This window comes from Lygodium microphyllum, chromosome 14 (assembly GCF_053477565.2).
Source record: "Lygodium microphyllum isolate KBCC chromosome 14, Lygodium_microphyllum_v1.1.10, whole genome shotgun sequence".
Classification (NCBI taxonomy): Eukaryota; Viridiplantae; Streptophyta; class Polypodiopsida; order Schizaeales; family Lygodiaceae; genus Lygodium; species Lygodium microphyllum.
Genome location: NC_141148.1, coordinates 81425058 through 81446405, shown reverse-complemented (window position 1 = coordinate 81446405; position 21348 = coordinate 81425058). Strand labels below are relative to the sequence as shown.

At 43.7% G+C, this 21348-nt stretch overlaps 1 protein-coding gene across 1 annotated transcript in view; it reads right to left on the bottom strand.

Annotated features, from left to right (window-relative positions):
- The window catches only part of LOC148025768 (syntaxin-52-like), a 52397-nt gene extending 31298 nt beyond the window's left edge, over positions 1 to 21099 (bottom strand). The window contains exon 1 of the mRNA XM_087693002.1: positions 20759 to 21099. Within this exon, the coding sequence (XP_087549128.1) occupies positions 20759 to 20958 (200 nt within the window). The 5' untranslated portion in view covers positions 20959 to 21099. The remainder of the gene's footprint in view (positions 1 to 20758) is intronic.
- Between the last annotated feature and the right edge of the window lie 249 nt (positions 21100 to 21348).

Genomic DNA, 21348 nt, shown 5'->3' with positions numbered 1-21348 from the left:
GTCAACTTCATTAACTTGCTTTGCAAAAACCAAGTACGCAAAAATATGATTTTTCATTACAGAAGTAATTGCAAAAGTAGAAACAACTGGGATAGACTCTCCTTTAAGCTTCACATCTGACACACAAGTCTTGCCCCTATGTACAAGAGTAATCGTTCTATTGTAAGTATCCAAGATAGCGTGCTTCCTGTGGCACCATGGGATACCCAACAAAACATCACAGCCCTCTAAAGGCATAATATGGAACTTCTTTGTGTCCACATAGCTCTGAATATGCATACGAAGTTTGCCAAGAATGGGGGTGACAGGTTCAGTATGTCTTGGGCATGTCAAATCAGCTTGTCCAATTGACCCATTTCCTCAGGACGTATACCCAACTTAGCTGTCAATGCCGATGAGATAAAGTTTGCACGAGCTCCAAGATCAAAGAAAATAAGCATTGTGGAATCTCTGATCTTTCCCCAAGCTCTGCACAATCCTGTAGCATCATCAGCTAATTGATCTCCCACCATATCGAGCACTAAGCCAATGTTGGGCTTCTTTTTACTTGGCGCATCTTTATCCTCCGCATCTTTAGAAGATTGTTGTGGACACTTAGAAGCAATATGGCCTTTATGTTCACATATAAAGCATTTGCCAGCCATCATTAAAGCCTTTATTTCTTCAAATGATTTGCCAAAAAGTGGCCTCTTCTGTCCTTTACCCTGTTTAAAAGAAGTCTGAGGTTGCTGCTGAAATCTTTTCTTCCAAAAAGACTTCTTTGTAAAGCTGGTCTTTTCTGGAAATTGCTTCTTCTTCTTGCCAGGATCCTGCTTAAACTAAGAATCCTTCTTTTCAGTGCCTTTAAAGCTGTCAGCTTTTCCTTTCAACAATGCATTTGCCATACCAACATTTTCAATTAACTGCACCATATTTGTAACCCTAGTCTTGGTACAATAATCCTTGATGGCTTCGGGCAAGCCGCACCAGTACTTTTCGATTTGTTCTGATAGGGGCACTGTCCTATAAGAACTCACGTGCAAAAGTGCTTCCCAAAATTTCTTATTGTACTCTTCTAAATACGTACGATTTGCCGCATCCAATTTATGCCATGCAATCATGACGTTGTTAGAGATCATAGCCTGTTTGGTGGGCAGGCAGGCCTGCACAGTCGGACCAGCAGGCTGCTGCACAGTCGGACTGTGCAGTCGGACTGCCACGTGGCAGTCCGACTGCCTGCAGCCGACTTACTCCAGGCTGCGCCCTATTTCTGGCGCCCCATTCCAGGCAGTTTTTCGGCTATATATTGCCGACGTTTTCAGCAGTCTGCCTATTTCTTGTCTGTCGCAGATTACAGACCGGTGCCGTGCAGATTTCTGTCTCTGTTCACAGATTTCAGACAGCAGACAGTGCAGACTGCAGCAGACTTCGAGGCGGACAGCAGGTCGCATCGTCGAGGTGAAGACACGCAGTCCAGCGCACTGCGCCCGTGTATATCTTTGTATTCAGCATTCTTTATACAGCAGATCTTCATTGTACACTGTCTCTTTCTCTCCCTTCTCTCTCTGCGTTCTCTCTCTCTTAGTCCTACGCTTCCGCACCGCTGCACTCTGACATGGTATCAGAGCAGTGTTAGAGGGCTGACTGAGCGCAGAATCAACCTGAAGAGGAGTTTCCATCGCGACACAAATTTGCGTTTTTTGCGTTTAAGGGCAGACAGGAGGGCTGCGCCTTGGAACAAGGCTGAAACGAGTGTGGGCGCACAGGAAAGGAGTACAGGTGGTGGATTTGCTGCTATTTATTGCTGTTTGACGCGGAGAAAGTTTGAGTTTTCAACCTAAAAGTGTAGGTTTTGCTTTTTCATCGCCTCCGGCGGGTGAAGAAGCTTCGGGACGCGAAAGAGCCTTAGCAGGCTGAGTTTACCCAGTCAGAGGGGGCTGCTTTTGCGTTTGAGAAGGCATTGCAGGTGAAGATGTCTACAGAGATGGACTTGGAGTTCCAGGCGATTATGGACCGGAAGGTGCCTGTCCTACCGGCTCTTCCTACAGATCAGAAGCTTGACGGCGACAACTACCGCATTTGGCGCATTATGATGTTGGCCATCCTTGAGTCCTATGATTTGGCGGAGTTGGTACAGGAGGATATTGACCGGCCTTCGGTAAGAGATGAGTCCAAACTCTCTTCCGATGCTCGTGCGGAGTTGGCCAGGGCCCAGTCTCATTGGGACAAACTGAATGCCAGGATTCGATCCTTTCTCTTTCTATCATGCACTACAGCTGTGATCGCTCACATCGAGCACTTGACGGTGGCTCGTGAGATATGGCTGGAGCTTGATCAAATGTACAATCGGATGACCCTGATGAAGAGGGTTTCTTTGGAGGTACAGATGCGGACCTTGTCCGTCAATAAGTCTTCTTCGCTAAGGGAACACATTAACAAGCTAAGGCAGCTACAGATGCAGGTTCAGAATGCGGGGAAGCCGATTTCCTCCGAAGACATGGCGATTACACTATTGTCCCAGTTGCCGCCACGATTCGGTACATTTTACTCTGTCCTTATTGCTTCAGGGCGAGAGTCTACTCTTCGCTGGGAAGAGTTGGTTCCTATGGTCTTGGACCAAGAGGAACAGTTAAAGGGACAGAATGCTTCCAAGACGGAGGCGTTGACAGGTCAAGCCTCTCAGAAGAAGGGGAAGGACCAAAAGAAGAAGAAGGGGGATAACAAGTCCAAGAAGGACAAGGAGAAGGACAAGGACAAAGACTCCACATGTCATATTTGTGGAAAGACTGGCCATTGGAAGAAGGATTGCCCTGACAAAGACTCGAAGGACACCAAGAAGAAGGAAACCAAGGATTCTGGAGCGGTAGCTGCACCCTCATCAGCTGCATTTCTACATCTAGTTGTCATTGAGGACGCTTCACCGAATGCTTCTGATGCTGCGATGACGGCTCCTCAAGCTCGAGAATGGATTGTTGACAGTGGTGCCTCACGGCACATGACTCCTTTATCAGATGGTGTTGCCCAGCTGCGCCCTTCACGTGGGCAGGTTCTCATTGGAGACAGCTCTTCAGTTTCTATTGCAGGTCGGGGTAAGATGCAGCTTATTCCGGATGGACGAGGTGGCACCCATACCTCAGAGGTTTTGCATGTACCTGGATTAGGGTACCATCTCCTATCAGTTCATAAGATTTGCTCCCTTGGTATTTTGGTGGAGTTTGACAGTTCTACTGTGCGAGTCCTTGATCGTGAATCGAGGAAGGTTCTATCATCTGGATATGAGGAGAACGGCATTTACAAACTGAAGTCTTCCACTGCCCTCTCTACTCTTCTTCTTACCTCACCGTCACAGTCTAAATTATGGCATGCTAGGTTTGGTCACCTGAACTATGACTATCTTCAGAGGGCGTCACGTGGACAGCTTGTTCGAGGGTTGCCGGATATAGTGGTGAGCCAGCAGCCATGTGTCTCCTGCATACGGGGGAAGCAGCATAGAGATGCCATTCCCCACACCGCTTCACGGCGGTCTACTTCACCGATGGAGTTAGTATCTACGGATCTATGTGGCCCTATGAGGAATGAGTCCCTACGTGGGAGCTCGTACTTCATGCTGATCGTGGATGACTACAGCAGGTTGACATGGGCCTATTTTTTGGCACTAAAGTCAGAAGCTTTCTCGCACTTCAAGGATTGGCTTCTCTTTGAGGAGAACCGATCAGGCCGGAAGTTGAAGACCTTGCGATCCGACAAGGGAGGTGAATTTGTGTCTAATGAATTTGCTCGGTTTTGTGCAGATAGAAAAATTCACCAGGAGTTTGCCAATACCAATACTCCTCAAGAAAATGGTATTCTTGAACGGAAGAACCGCAGTGTGATCGAGATGGCGCGCACCATGATGGAGCACCGACAGACCCCTCAGGTTCTGTGGGCCGAGGCTGTGGCTACTGCAGTCCACATCCTTAATCGATCCCCTACTTCGGCCGTGGAAGGGATGACTCCATTTGAGGCTTATTTTGGGACGAAGCCAGATGTTTCTTACTTTCGGGTCTTTGGGTGTGATGCCTATGTTCACATTCCCAAGGCTCACCGTGACAAATTTGAAGCGGCTTCCCGCAAACAGGTATTTGTTGGCTACAGCTCCCAGTCCCAAGGCTACCGACTGTATGATCCCGTCAAGCGGGATGTATATACTAGCCGTGATGTGCGGTTTGTGGAGGTTCCGGCTTCTTCAACGGGTGAGGAGCACCCCGTTCTTGGAGATCCAGGGGAGAGTTGGGCTCCTTCTACAGTTCCACTGGAGCCCGTGCCTTTTGATTATGATTCTGTTTCTGACACAGACTCTACTGTTCCACCGAACCCTTCTGAGGAGTTACCCCCGGTGGACATTCCAGAGTCTTCTACTGATGGAGAACGACGAGGGGAGGTTCGGCCTCCTCCTCGCTGGGCCCGTGACACACTCCGTGATTCAGGGATCGAGGGGGTTCCTGAGGAGTGGGAACCGCAGGATGGTCCGCGGCGGTCACGGAGGCACCAGGCGCATTCTTCGGAGCTTGTTTGCTCCAATTATTGTTTGATGTCCCGTGTTATGCAGGATCGAGAGCCCACCTCCGTGAAGGAGGCTTTACAGTCCGCCCCATGGAAGAAAGCTATGGAAGCTGAGTTGGAGGCTATTGAGAGGAATGGCACTTGGTCACTTGTGCCACGCCCCCCGAAGAAGAAGGTGATTGGAGTCAAGTGGGTCTTCAAGACCAAATATCTCAGTGATGGTACTTTGGATAAGCACAAGGCTCGCCTTGTTGCTAAGGGTTTTGCCCAGCGCCCAGGGATTGACTGTCATGACACCTTTGCCCCCACAGCTCGTATGGCAACCATTAGAGCTGTTCTTGCTTTGGCTGGCCATAGAAGATGGCCTGTTTATCAGTTGGATGTGAAGTCGGCCTTCCTGAATGGTGATTTGAAGGAGGAGATCTACGTTGAGCAGCCTCCAGGCTTTGGTTCTTCAAATGGGAAAGTCTACAGGTTGAAGAAGGCCCTGTATGGCCTCAAGCAGGCCCCGCGAGCTTGGAACGAGAAGATTGATTCGTTCCTCCAGTCTCAGTTGGGATATCGGCGGTCCAAGGCCGATCCGCAGCTGTATGTTCACACTTCCGAGGATGGTTGTGTGCTGTTTGTATTATATGTTGATGATTTGATTGTCACAGGTGATGATGCACAGCAGGTCCAGGAGACAAAGTCAGCTTTACATCGGACGTTCGAGATGACGGATTTGGGGCTACTCCATTTCTTTTTAGGACATGAGATTTATCAGTCTCAGAGGGGGATTTTTCTCTCCCAACAGAGATATGTACAGGAGCTCTTGGTGTCTTTTGAGATGGAAGATTGTCGGGTCCTCTCTACTCCTATGGATCCGAACTGGAAGGCCACTTCCCATTCAGCTTCTCCTTTGGCGGATGCGTCCCGCTATCGACAGTTGATAGGGTCCTTGATTTGGCTTCTCAACACCAGGGTTGATCTATGTTTTGTTGTTGGGCTCTTGGCAGGGTTCATGAGTGAACCTAAGATGGTGCATTGGCAGGCTGCTCAGAGGATACTTCGGTATCTGAGGGGGACGTCTGATTTGGGGATTCATTACCCCGCAGGGACAGATGGGTCAGATCTTGTACTTGCAGGTTGGAGCGACTCGGATTGGGCCAGTGACGTGGACCACAGGCGGTCTACAACAGGTTACTGCTTTACTTTGGGTGCAGGTGTTATTTCATGGAGTAGCAAGAAGCAGCCCACGGTAGCCCTTTCGTCTACTGAGGCGGAGTATCGGGCCGCGTCTTCCACCACATGCGAGGTTGTGTGGCTTCGGAGATTGTTGGAGGAGCTTGGGTGCCCCCAGACTCGTCCTACATTGCTGCGATGTGACAATGAGAGTTGCATTGCCTTGGCGAGGAACCCTGTTTTTCATGCCCGGACGAAGCACATTGAGATTCAGTATCATTTCATCCGAGAAAAGCTTCTGGATGAGACCATCACTGTGGAGTATTGCAAGACGGAGGATAATCTTGCGGATTTGTTTACAAAGGCGCTTCCTCAGGCTCTCCTTCGGCAACATTCCAGATCCCTCAGGCTTCTGCCCTGCCCAGGCTCTGAGAGGGGGTGTTAGAGATCATAGCCTGTTTGGTGGGCAGGCAGGCCTGCACAGTCGGACCAGCAGGCTGCTGCACAGTCGGACTGTGTAGTCGGACTGCCACGTGGCAGTCCGACTGCCTACAGCCGACTTACTCCAGGCTGCGCCCTATTTCTGGCGCCCCATTCCAGGCAGTTTTTCGGCTATATATTGCCGACGTTTTCAGCAGTCTGCCTATTTCTTGTCTGTCGCAGATTACAGACCGGCGCCGTGCAGATTTCTGTCTCTGTTCACAGATTTCAGACAGCAGACAGTGCAGACTGCAGCAGACTTCGAGGTGGACAGCAGGTCGCATCGTCGAGGTGGAGACACGCAGTCCAGCGCACTGCGCCCGTGTATATCTTTGTATTCAGCATTCTTTATACAGCAGATCTTCATTGTACACTGTCTCTTTCTCTCCCTTCTCTCTCTGCGTTCTCTCTCTCTCAGTCCTACGCTTCCGCACCGCTGCACTCTGACAGACGTCTACTTCAAACGTGTTAGTTAACCATGAGGTTGCAAACAACTGTTTAAAATGGACCCAAGTGGCAGGTGCATATCCTTGCATCAACAATATGTTCCACCTCTGCAAAGCATTACCTTTCAAAAAAGTTGCAGCCTTCCGCACCTTAGAAGTCACAGTAAAATGCCCTCTTGTGTAAGTTGCATCAAACTGTTGTATAAATGTCAAAGCTTTTAGCTTGTCTTGCATACCACTGAAGGTTTCAAACTTTATTACCTGACCACCCTCTTTATAGTCTTTAGGCTTTGCACTTTTTGGTGTCAGGTTGTCATAGATAGGTAGCTATAAAAAGGGAAGTCCCTTGCACGCATTATCAGCATTCATTTCACCTGTCTTAGCTGCCATATGTCCACTAGGCTGAAAAAACCCAATGGCTGCATTTTATACTCCAAGCATCAAATAAGGACTCTGCAGAGTCTAATAACCGGGCTAAAGACCAATATTAGCATAAAGTGGGTTCACTGCCTCAATAGGCATCATTCCTGGTGGCCCTCTAGGCAAGTATCCCTAATAACTTGTGGGTAATCCAGTCATTGCTTGAAAAATTGGCCCACCACCAAAGTAACCAGGATAGGTAGCAAACTGAGGAGGAATAGTTTGTCGTGCCACTTTGGCATTACTACCTTGACCATTCACTCCCTAGTCCTATGCTCGTGCTTCTTGTTGCACTGGACCTGTCTCCATGTTTAGTGTCTTTTCCACATGCTCACGCACATTAGAAGTTTGCCTTTTTGAGCGTTCCATGGTATGATGTGATGACTCACCCTAAGAATCCTCATTATGTGACTTCAAAAAATTTTGCATCCAAGGATTCTTTACAAGTTGTTCGAAAGAGCCAACCATACTGAGGAGTTGTGCCATAAACAAGTCCTCCTGTTCTTGCTCCTCATCCAATGGTTCAATGTCGATTCTAGAAGGCGCTAACACCTGTGCACCAATACTCTCTCTTCGGTGTCTACAAGCAAAAGAAGAACTCTCTTCTTCACGAGGAAGTTTTCCTTGGCCTTTATCCATGCCTACCATCTCTCTAGTCTTGTAATCTCTATAAAACCTGTGTGTATGGCCTTTTCACCCAAAACTGTCCGAGCTTAAATTCTTACAGAAAAGAATTCAAATCCCGAGGATGGAACCATGTAACCGGTCTATGACTCACATAAAGCGGTAGTTCCTTCAATTAATACCTAGTCTTTATACACACACACACATAAGCAGAGACCTCACTCCCTCGCTCAACACCAGATTAACCCCGAAGACCGGCACCCCTCTCCGTATTTCTTTATCAAATAAAAGATAGAAAATTACAAAAATGATAATGTTCCAAAATACATAACCTGTGAACAGTTGGTTTTCATCTCTTCTGAGTAAATCCCAACTACATAAGAACAGTACAGCATGTCCAAATCAACATCCCTTTTAGGAAAGCATTTTCTATGACCAAAACTCAATGATTCCTGTGCAGAATTGCAATCTGCAGATCTCTGAATTCACTGTTCTTACTGTCCACTACACTGTACTTACTATCCAGCATGTGCCGAATTCATTGTTCTTATTGTTCAGCATGTGACCAAAACTCAAGGATTCGTGTGCAGAATTACAGTCTGCAGATCTCTGAATTCATTGTTCTTACTGTCCAGCATATTGTTCTTACTGTCCAGCATGTGCAGAATTCACTGTTCTTACTGTTCAGCATGTGACTAAAACTCAATGATTCATGTGCAGAATTCCAGAGAAAACACAGAATTGTACCTTCAATGGAATCAAGCTCTACCTCCGTACTTGAGTCAGAGACGTAGAAGTACTCTCCATGGCTGATTTTCTTGCAGCAATGTCCTCAGCTCCTCAAAACTTCATTCTCCTATCTGCTCCTTGTGCCTATTACGTTTTTTTTAATGCTCTCTTACTCTCTTTTGGGAATTCGTGCCACATGGCATACATGTAACAATTTTCCCATTTAAACCTTCTGGTCTAAAATTCTCCATGATCGGTGCAAAATTTGACCTCGGCACAAACCAAAGAATTAATCCTCGTGCAAAAACAAAGATAATGACGCGAACAGATTCTGGGGTCCAAAAATAGTAACTCCCTAAATTTTAGGGATGGTGACCCCTGCATTCCTCAAGTTGTTCTGAGCAATTTTTATCATTGTGATCACATCAAAAAGTGTAATGTGGCTCAGTTACGGTGACTTTTATTCCCTGAGCATTCTCACATGTGCATCTTCTGTCTTGGCCAGGCTCATTGTCGTGCACCATCTCCAGTGGCTAAGCAAACCGTCCCAAACCACTGGCATTCTATTCTTTAGTGCCCATTCAATATGGAACCGGTCCTAAGGCTCAAACAAACCATTAGTCCAATTTGTCCCAATGGCTGCCTCTTCTGGCCATGCAAAGATCCCGGCTTATTCCAAGACAACTCTAGGGATAAGAAGCAATAGCAACAAAAGAAAAGAAAAATAAGATATTTATATAAGTAAATAAGAAAAGCAACTGTAAAAAGTATCACCACCTGGTGACAGACAACACCCCACCACCTTCTTTGGTTTCTCCTATTCCAAATTTTAGTCTCATGTCAGAGGAGGAGTTTCAAGAGTACTTGTGCCTCACATATAGTCGAACTTACATCCTTCCTACTAGCTTTACCACCCCATCCGGACCGGTCGGTGAGGTTGGCTACCTCTTTGATCACAGAGAACATAAAACATTTGGGACGACTAGCGACCCATGTTCATCATCTTAGCAAGGCCCAATGCCAAGTTCATACCCCTTTGAGTCGTATAAATCAAAATCCTCTCCCATTTCTCCTTTTGATGTGTGCGATCCAAAATCATCAACCACTTTTCTCTAATCACTCCCATCCCACCCTCTTCTAGTTTGCATCTCAATTTTCCCTCTTCTTCATTCCAAAACCTTGGATTACACTCCATATCCACATCTTCCACATTGAGAGTTGAAATCTCTGTTTCTGCTCCTAGCACATTCTCATTCTCCATTCCATACTCACACTTTTCTACCACTTCACATCACATTCCATCGTTACAGGAAATGCCACCCTTTAACATTGTATCCTCCACTTAACCTCAAGCCACTTTGCATCGTCGGGCTTCGTTACAAGGCATGCCACCCTTTCATACAATTCCCTCCACCTTTTTACAAGTGAGCACATCATTTCCTACTAGGAAGGCTATGATGGGCATCCCCCTCACTACCCCCCAATCACACACATCCTTTGACCTCTCAAATGCAGAGATTTCCATCTGCTGCTTATGGTGCATCATCACACTTTCCATGGGTCACTCCTATGCATGGAATCCCATCATCTACTTCACATGTCCCTATCCCTCCACCATGGACTCCTCATGCAATTACCATGCCCATGCATAGTCAACCCATGCCCACATTCAAATCCATTGTGCCCAGTTCTCACATGCAAATGTGCAAGTCACATGCAGTTACTCAATTATGCAAATGTGACTTGCATTTTTTAGGTGCAAGTTAATTATTTCACAATGTCGGACCCAAGACCCTGAGATATCAGCTGTTGATACCAAAGGCAAAAGTTGTAATAAGTTATGTCTGACAAATACTAGGTGGTATCCGGTGTCTGGCCTGGATCAATTTCTTGGCCACTAATGTCAATGGTAACATTAGAGACTAGGCATTGATCATTTAATTGATGCCGGTCTAAGGGCTAGTAGTTGCTCAGGGATACTTCGAAGACAAATTGGCCTAACCAATTTAATAATTAGCTGGTGAAATTGACTTTGAGTACTAAAAAACAAGTTCTGTTGGAGAGAGGGAGCTGGTGCCAATGTCTACGAGCCAATGACTCACTGTTGTACGTGTCATTCTCATATTTGATATATGGATTTCATTTTCTATGCATTCTTCCGAGTTCTTTTCTTTGCACTGTTTTTCTCTTTTGTCCTTGTGTTCAGCAGTTTATTACAACATCTATTTATACTTCCATTGTTGCATCCACTTCTGACATGGTATCAAATTTTAGGATCAAGGTTACTACTGTTGTTTTCTACTATTTCAAGTCTAAGTTTTGGCTTTTCTGCTACTGATTGGACCTGTTCTTGATTGTTGCGACTCCTTTACAGCCTGGGCGACCATCTTCTAATGATTTTTGGCCTCCTGCCATCTGCATTTTCAGTTGTTGGGACTATTTCAGGGCTACAGACCTATTCTAGACCCTTCCACATCCACATTTTAGAGTCTTCCATGGGGTGAAATGTTTCTTGGTCAAACAATTGCATTTATTGCAGTTTATGCCTGTGTTTTTGTCATCAGCCTTTCGCGTTTTGATTGTTTGTCCTTGTGCAAGGTTAGGCAATAGTGTTTCAGGCTGGGTCTGTGGTCTGTATTTTCATTTTATCCACTGCGTATGAACTCTGTCATATAGTTTGTGCTCTTAGTTTGGTTGTACTCTGTCTCCCCTCCTCTTCTTTCCTTTCTTTTGTATTCCTATCCTCTCCGATGGCTCCCCCTTGTTGTTCCATTGATGGCAAATTACACGGTCCTAATTACCTAGCTTGGAGTGCTGTTATGAAGTCATGGTTAGTGCAAAAGTGGTTATGGTATATGATGTTTGGAGATTTTAAGCATCCTACTCCTCTTCCAATTGATTTCAACGAGAACAACTATGAAGAAGCCTTGCTCACATGGGATACCGATGATGCCCATGCTTGTTTTTCTCTTCATTGTATCTCCAAAGAAGCAATCACCTCCCGCATGACTGCTCCAGAAATTTGGGCGAAGGTTCAAATGTTGTATGAGCTTCCTTCACCTATGCGTGCCGTCGCTCTTTATGGATAGCTCTAGCAGCTAAAGATCGAGCCGAAGGATACTATTCAGTCTTTCTTACTTTGTGTCACTCACATACAGGATCAACTCTAACACATGCAATCTGCCCTTCCATGGGCTCTTCTTGTGGGGATTGTACTCTACAAGCTCTCCAAAGTTTGATGGAGTGGCCAATGCTTTGAGGGCTCAAACATCATCAACACCATCAATTTTCTACACATGTTCTCAATGCTGCTTAAGCATGAGACGTTTTTGCAGTTCCAGGGGAGGCTTCCATCGCAATCTGGTGGATCTAGTGAAGCCTTTATAGCTTCAGAGAGGGGTGACAAAAAGTTCAAGGCCCAAGGTTATTACTATGGTAAGAAGGGGGATTTGAACAAGGATTGCAAATAGTATCTGGCCTTGAGGAAAAAGAAGGAGAAGAAAAAGAAGAAGCAAGCACTAGACTTCTCCGCTATGTCACCCTCTTTCTCCGTCTCCGACTCAGATCCTCCGACAAAGGCCATAGCCAAGGCACGTTCAGGATCATCTTTTTCAGATCGAGGAAAGGGCTTGATAGCCCTCCTTCCTCTACATTCTACTGCAGGTGATGCGGTCATCCCTCACAACTTTCCAATGCCAAAGAGAGTGTGTGAGAGGGCAATGAGGTGGGGCAAGTTTGCCTCACCTATACACGTCAACCGAAGTCTAACAAGTCTTCAAATCCTGGAGTTGGGAATAACATCCAAGTTCATGATGGGATTTTACTTTACAGAGAGCCGAATTGGTTCCTAGTCCAAGCTCACATGAGGGGACACTTTGGCAATCTTGGCTAAAGGCACGGAATTCATGGTCATATATGTTCAGAGGTATTTTTGATAGGATGGTCTTGTAAGCTACTACGAGACATTGTTGATGAGCACAAAGACCTATTATGAATCCTCTCTATTTTTCAGGAGATAATACAATCAACATCGACACTCCATCAACATCAGCTTCTCTCCAAAGGCACCTTGGGGTGGCTTGTTTACCCACTTCTTGGGTATCCATGGTTCTAGTTTGGTGATTCTTTAATATTGTATGAACTATTATTAGACTTTATAATTATATCATTGTATTGTATTGAATCACCCATGATCTGAGAGAGAATGTTAGCGATCTAGACAGCTCATGTGAACCTAAACTATGCCGAGTATAGCTAGGTATTTTAGGTTTTTGCTGTGGTCATTGCAAAGCTTATTTGGGTATTTTATGATGGCCAACCTACTGTCATTTATGGCATATTTTTGTCCTATTTTACGAGGCTTCCTCCTCAATTAGTCATATCATCATCACCATAGGTTTTGTTGGAGAGAGGAAGTAGGTGCCAGTGCCTACAAGCTAGTGACTCACTATTGTACATGTCATTCTCGCGTTTGCTATATAGATTCCATTTCCCGAGCATTCTCCTGAGTTCTCTTCTTGAATCTTTGCAGTGTTCTTTTGTGTTTCACTTTTGTCCTTGTGTTCAACAGTTTGTTACGGAGTCTCCTTATGCTTCCAGTGCTACATCCATTTCTAACCATTTTTGGGGTTGTTTTAAGTAGATAAATTTAACCATTAATTTACTAGTATTTGGGGCCTAATTTAGCCTTACTTAACAATCCCGCGTCGAAGGTTTCTCTCATGTTCTTCCACCAAATGATAGCTTTGTCAAAAAAAAAAAAGTGAAAGTAAGTTGAATCTTTGGCCATCCACATAAAAATGAAATTGAAAATAAAAAATGCCACTTGTATAGCCGAGTGTCCACTGCTTCCTTATCACCACTTCTGCTTACCTAAATACTCTCCAAACTATTATTTGGACTAAACATTGTAACCCTGTCATGGAAAGTCCAAAAAAAAAAGGGAGTCAAAAGAAAGAGAATCACAACCTAATTTTCTCGCAACATGGCAAGTTAAATGAACTATTTTAAAAGTAGAAAGGTTTTCCCAAAACTAGTAGCCTTGTGGCTATAACTCAAGCCCACTTGCCCCTCCCTCCCAAAAAAAACCAAAATAAAAAGGATAGACCTATTCCTACAATTCTCCTCATGGTGTATGTAGTTATTCTTGCAAGGAGGATTCCAAATATGGTTGTTCAATCTCTTGGGCATGTTGCATGTATTGTGGGCTATCTTAGAAGCATATTTCTTCTCAATCCAATACAGCATTTATCCAAGGATGAACATGTGAGTAATGACTTTGAAACAAAAAAGCCCAATTGTCAACCTTGACTTGTTGAGCATCAAAACAAAAGCAACATACATTGCATGTGGAACCAGCATTGATTTCTATACTAGCGCAGTATGGCTGCATATCATATGGGAACAAGATAACAGGCAGCAATAGTGAGCTATGACCCACATACAAGATGGGCTTTTGGCATTAAAAGATGCAAGGACAATATAGGTTTAGATGAGAGTAGACAAGAGGGAAACTACCATTCTATCTATGTGCAAAAAAAATAGCTTGCAAGCCAAATGAACATTAAGAGCTTGACAATACTAGGAGTTGAGCAACCAAAACTCACCTCTAATTTATCCTATTTTTCTGGCACTTTTGGCTCATCAAAACAGCCCCAAAAAGGCATTTTAGTCATTGTGTACAACACTTTAGAAAGTTGTACAACACCCTGTAGGCTTCTAGCTCCAATCATTTCCATAAAAGACAACTAAAACACAATAAGTTGTACAACACCTTGTAGGCATTGAGAAAAAACAAAATGTACGAACACAACTAAAACACAATAAGTTAGACAATAACGCAATACATGCAAAACGCAAAAAGACAAACACAAACAAATAAAGAAAGAAAACTATGAGGTGAATGAATCAATGCTGTGAATAAATGAATATGCAAGATGCTGAAGGCAAAGCTGTCCAATAGTTGGTGGCTCTTGTGGGAGTAACGAAATAGTCAAAGTGTGAAAAATCCATCAGAAACATCCCAAATGTTGTAACCACCAGTTGGAGAAGGCAAGCAGCAAAACATAGCCTGTAGGAGTATGATGATGAGGAGGAGACCTCCACGAACAGTGCAATAGCTATACAACTACCCTGCAGCAAGATATAGTTGTGACAGCTGTGACCAGCCTTCCTTCCGTGGATGGGTGGTAAATCCCTGATTACAACTTAATTACAGCATAAAACAATTAATGCAAATCTGAAAATACAAATTTACCTACTGATCTTCGACAATGCACACCCGATTGGCCCCAAAATTGGCGCTCTTTTCGGTATTTCTTTAGCTTTATTGAAGAAAAAGTTGATTTACAATGGGATTCTCCCGATCCCCTTCGCAATCCAAACTCCCCTTGCTGTTCAAAGTGACCAGCAAGTCTTCAATCTATTTTGCCCCTTGATTCGGGCACTTAATTGGCCTTCACCGACTTCATAGACGATGGAAATACCCCAAATTCAATGGTTGGCTAGTCCTCTACCTGAATTTAGCTGAAATTCATCTTCAACCTTGTTGAATCCAAGTCTTGGAGCTCCAATTTTGGGCACACTTCCCAAGGTTGTTGCTAAACCCTAATTTTTGCTATAAATTAGGCTTTACAGCAGAGAAACTTGCAATTTCTCAGCCTCCAAGGGTCCAAATGTTAAGATCTTCGGAGCAAGGCTATGAAATAGCTAGGAGATGAAAGAGAAAGCTGTACAGAGAAAATTCAGAGTTTTGTTGCGAAGAATGACTAAAAATCAGTCAAATGCAGCTATTGCCCTGCCACAGCAACTTGTAGATGCAAAGAACTAAAGAAAATCAGTCATTTACTGCTACTGCCCTGTCTCAACAGCCTGCAGATGCTATCACCTGCTGTTCATTGGTCTTCTCTTGCTCTTGGCTGCCTCAGGTCCTCCAATGGCTGCAAATCAAACCAACAGCATCTCCTCCCTCTCTTTTGCAGGCTAAATACACTAAAAATGCCTCTCTCCAGCCTCTAAAGACGTTTTTCAATCTTGCATGGCCATTTTTTGACAAGAGGCAGCCTTCCCAAATGGTTTTTCCAACATTATCCATAATTAAATATTAATTTTCAGTCTTTAAATACTGAAAATTAATATAATAATTATTTCGATGCCTTGAAAAATAATCTGACTAGCCAATAATTAAATTGGCTAGGCAACTTCCATTCCCGAGTGTCTCTGTGCCATCTTTGACCATCAAATTGGCATTAGGTACCATTAAACACTGCTTCTCTAGTGTCACCAACTGACACTTATGGCCAAATGAATGACCTAGGCCAACAACTGGCACCAAATACTATCAAGTACTTGTGCGGCATAACTTATAGCAACTTTTGCCTTTGACATCCAGTGATTTCTTCGGGTCCCGAGCTCGTAAATTTACTTTAATCCCAGTTGCAACTCACATGTGCAACATTTACTTAATCATGTGAATAAAAATTAATCCACATCTTAAGTGAGGTTTCAAAAATATAGGTCCTCATGATAACCCTTCCCCTTGAAATCCTTGCAATCGTCCTCGATTGCATTGCCAAATGCATCAAAAGCAAAGTACTACACTAGAATTTCCATAGGGCATCATAGTCAACAAAACATTACGCACTGCTGTTCAACCATTCTTATGCCCAACATATGCTGAAAATTACCAACCAACATAACATAACATAAGACTCACAAAGAATCTCAAAAATATTGCCAAATTATCATGTGATATGTCCATTTCTCATGAGCTCAACTCATCTGGCAAAACCAAACCATAGTATAACGAAAAACCAAGTATAAACCATGGCTAAAACACCAATGGCATCATAACATATGCTATTGTCCATGGAACTAGATGTAAACCATTGAAAACTAAGCATAATTTGATCATAAACTGATCACCTACTGATCTGAGAACTGATCACCTACTGATCTGAGAACTGATCACCTACTAATCTGAGAACTGATCACAAACTGTTGCAAATGTGACCCCAAACTTATCACAAACTCATTGCAAAAACTGACCAACAATCAGTGCAAAAACTGACGCACAACTGACCCAAAAAGTAACCATAAACGGTTCTTAAGCTGATCAAAAACTGAGCTGAAACTGATCAAAATTTTTGTCTCAAAATTGAGGCAAAATTCATGCTAAATTGATCATAAGTTGATACAAAAGTATAGTTTCAATGCCCGGGTGAAACTCATGCTCATCTACATACATCTCACAGTGACTAGTACACTGAGTAGTGATCTCATGGCAAACATACTATCAGCGCAGTATCTTGGATGCATGCTGAATATATCCGAGATCCACTACATATGAGAGCTGTCCATAACTGGAGGAGGGAGAGTGCTACCTCCCCCTTGAGCATCAAGCAATACTCTGAACCCTTGCTCTCTTGAACCTGACGGAACCCGAACTAAAGTCGGCTCTAACTGAAAGGCATCTACGTAAAGCCACAACAACTAAGGATGGTCTGCTAAGTCATCCTCTTCCATCTATTTGGCATCCATTGGTGAATAATTCTGAAATTTCACCAAGTATCTTCTGGAAACTTTACCTTTGATATTTCTTTCCTTATGTGTCAAAATCTAATCAGGTACCAAAATCTCATCTAGCTCCTCAACCTCAAGCTGAATTTCAGCAAACATATCCTCTGGCACATCACCATGAAAAGGCCTCAACAAACTGACATGAAAGGCATTATGTATCCGTCAATGTGGAGGTAATTTCAACCGATATGCCACATCGTTGATTTTCTCCAACACCTGCAAAGACCCATAGTATCTCATACTCAACTTCGGATACAATCTTTCTCTTCCTTTCATCTTTTTCAGCCTTGCCTTTTCAAACTGCAGCAATACATAATCACACTTTGCAAACTGCAAAGCATGTCTATGGCGATCAGCTGCACTCTTTTGCTTTTCTTGCGCTTTCCAAAGTGCATATTTTATCTTTGCATAGGCTACATTCAAGTTTTCCACATAACGATCAACCTCAAAGATCTTATACTTAGTTTGCAGAATAGGCGATACCTTCTTGCCACCCTCAACCACCTCAAATGGAGCTTGCCTGTAAAACTATGCACTATATTATTGTAAGCAAACTCAACGAAGGGTAAATACCTCTCCTACTGTGTCTTCTGGTCTGAAACATAGCACCTCAAAAGATCTAACATTGTGGAATTTGCTTCCTATCAGATTAGTCATCTGTCTACGGATGGAAGGATGATAAGAATTTCAACGTAGTACCCATATTCTCAAACAAGCCCTTCCAAAATAAATTGGTCATCCGGGGGTCTCGATCACTAATGATCGACTCTGGCATACCATGATACTTAAAGATGTGCTGCAAAAACAATCGTGCCATATAATCAGCCTTTATTTTCTTCCTCACCGGAATGAAATGGGCTTGTTTGCTAAATGTCATGAGGATATGTATTTTTGAAACCTTACTTAACATGTGGATTAATTTTTAATCACATGGTTAAGTAAATGTTACACATGTGAGATGTATGCAGATGAGTATGAGTTTCATCCCGACAATGGAACCATGAAACCAACCTTCCATGGATGGGTGGTAAATCCCTAATTACAACTTAATTACAGCATCAAACAATTAATGCAAATCTGAAAATACAAATTTACCTGCCGATCTTGGACAATGCACACCTAATTGGCCCCAAAATTGACGCCCCTTTCGGTATTTCTTTAGCTTAATTGAAGAAGAAGATGTATAATGGGATTCTCCCCATCCCTTTCGGTATTCCAACCCTTGTTGTCCAAAGTGACCAGCAAGTCTTCAATCTATTTTGCCCCTTGATTCGGGCACTTGATTAGCCTTCACCCACTTCATAGACGATGGAAATGCCCCAAATTCAATGGCTCACTAGTCCTCTACCTGAATTTAGCTAAAATTCACCTTCAACCCTGTTGAATCCAAGTCTTGGAGCTTCCAATTTCTGGCATGCTTCCCAAGGCTACTGCTAAACCCTGATTTTTGCTGTAAATTAGGGTTTACAACAAAGAAATTTGCAATTTCTTAGCCTCCAAGGGTCCAAATGCTGAGATCTTCGAAGCAAGGCAGTGAAATGGCCGGGACATGAGAGAGAAAGCTATAGAGAGAGAAAATTCAAACTTTATTCCTGAAAGAACTGAAGAAAATTTGTCATTTACTACCGCTGCCCTGTCTCAACAGCTTGAAGATGCAAAGAACTGCAGAAAATCAATCATTTACTGTTGTTGCCCTATCTCAATAGCCTGCAAATGCTATCACCTGCTGCTGATTGGTCTTCTCCACCCCCTAGCTACCTCAGAAGATCCTCTAATGGCTGCAAATCAGACCAACAACACTCCTCCCTCTCTTTTGCAGGGTGAATACACTAAAAATGCCTCTCTCTAACCTCTAAAGACATTTTTCAATCTTACAGGGGCATTTTTTGACAAGTGACAACCTTTTTAAATGATTTTTTCAGTATTATATATAATTAAATATTAATTTTTAGTCTTTAAATACTCAAAATTAATCTAATAATTATTTCAATGCCTTTAAAAATAATTTGACTGGTCAATAATTAAATTAACTAGACAACTTCCATTCCCGAGTGTCTCTGCGCCATCTTTGACCATCAGATTGGCGTTAGGTACCATTAAATGCCACTTCTCTAGTGTCATCAATTCACACTTATGGCCAAATGAATGACCTAGGCCAACAACTAGCACCAGATACCACCAAGTACTTGTGCGGCATAACTTATAGCAACTTTTACCTTTGACATCACGTGATTTCTTCGGATCCTAGGCTCATAAATTTACTTTAACCCCGGTAGCACCTCACATGTGCAACATTTACTTAATTATGTGATTAAAAATTAATCCACATGTTAAGTGAGGTTTCAAAAATGCATGTCCTCATGACAATAGCACCTTGCTGATCAGGGCGACAACAAGAAGGAGCTAATCTAGGGCAGCAAACTGTCATGAAGTCTGTCTTGTATGTGGGAAGGAGTGTGCAACATGTTTTGTCAGGTAGTAAATGTTGTAAATGTTGGCAGCAACACATGCGATGATAGTGCAATAGCTGACGCCGGCAGTTTAGCTGAAAACGCAGTTGCAAACAAGGCAGATGGGGATGACGGGGCAACAATCATGCCAAAGCTAAATAGCCATAGGAGGCAGCTGCAAACTGGAAAGTAGGCACCAACAACAATAGAGAGGTTGTGGACTGGTGTAAACTACAAAACAAGGATAGACTGAATAGTGGGCAGCCTATCTATTTATACATGCAAAAGGGACTTTCCAAATTTCAGTTTTGCTTATTGAACACAGAAACTCTCCAAAAACGTATTTCTTTTAATGTAAGTTTAATGATATTTTAGTTTTGGGGCTGCTTAAAAGAGCTAATCAGTTTGTAATGCATTTTTAGCTCAACATCCTCTACCCTCCTACTAACACTAGCCTAGGCCCTGGACGTGGCTGCTAAAGCCGCGTTTTGCTGCCAGCTCTTCACCAACAACATCTGTTGCTGCTGTTCGTGGTTATCCAGCCTTACTGCAGCTGGACGACTTCATCCACACAATAGCCTACCTTTCCAAGCTGTAGGCAACTTGTTTCTCAGCCCTGGAGACCTGTTTCTGACTAGCACTTTTAGATTGAACCTGCACTTTTGGATTGAAGCTTCTGTCTATTCATCATCATCATCATTAGGCAAATCTTCATTTCGCTGTTCCCACAATACATGATGAGATCCTACACCATCTTCTTCAGATTTTCAGTCATTCTCATCCCTGACTGGCCCCTTGACTGCCATGTGGCATCATCATCAGTCACTCTCCAGCACTCTCCCTCAGCTTGCTCCCTTAAGAGTTAGTGGTTGTTCGACATCTCCACTCCTTGAGGAACACATCTGTATCATCATAATTAGCATTTATGTTGATGCACCTAGCTAGACCACAACCTCAAGATTATGAATCTGATTTTAAACCGCTGGGCCATCACCTAACAGCCAGTTTTAACATGCGGATCAATGGCTTCAGAAGTATACAGCAACTGACAATTGCAGGGCCGTATTGTCTGGGATTTGTGCATTCTAGGTTGACAAGACCAGCCTCATGTTGGACCAGATCTACGTTAGCCAGAGACCAGCCTACCGAAATTATTATTATCTTCACCCGCTTTATCCCTTCGTGGCACTTGTACCATTACAGTTTCCTCATTGTACTGTGTTTCGTAGATTCTTCTTTATCCATTGATACAACAACTGTCGATTTTGTGGCCTTAAAACATTTAAGATTAAGCTAGTGCATCCAAACATGCAAGAACCAATATGCGAGGAGAAAGAAGACGAAACGCACAAGGATTTGGTAAGGGACGGATTACTGAGAAGCGACTGGAGGCTGTCGAGTTTTGTGCCGAGCATGGTGATCTTCCTCCTGGTGGCGGCAGCCGATCCTGAAGTGGCCGACGATGACCGATCTGCAACACGAGCCGATATGTCATCCGCAAGCCTCACGGCGTCCTCGAACTCCCGCATCCACGAGTCCGACTGCGCCATCTCCTCCCGCAGCAAAGATGGTTCTGGATCACAAGGCCACACACACAGAATGCGCGCAGACGAACGGACAGCGAGGGAGAGAGAGAGAGAGAGAGAGAACGTGTATTTTGTAAGAATTACTTATTCCCCCAGCAAGTAAAGTTGTTCTATGATCATCCTTTGCTTTTTAAGTTAATAAGTTACTTGTAAGGATCCCGTTGCATGAATATTTAAATTGTCCTCAATAGCTTCGTAACACCTACACACAAAAAACAAACTTGGATTCCTTTCCCCCACGACGGCATTTGGATGCCTCTTTGGCTTTCATCCAATAGCAAAATGCCTGCCTCGTACCAATGGGGTTGCAGCTCAATGGTGGGTGCATGAATTCAGTTCTATGGGTATGTGAGT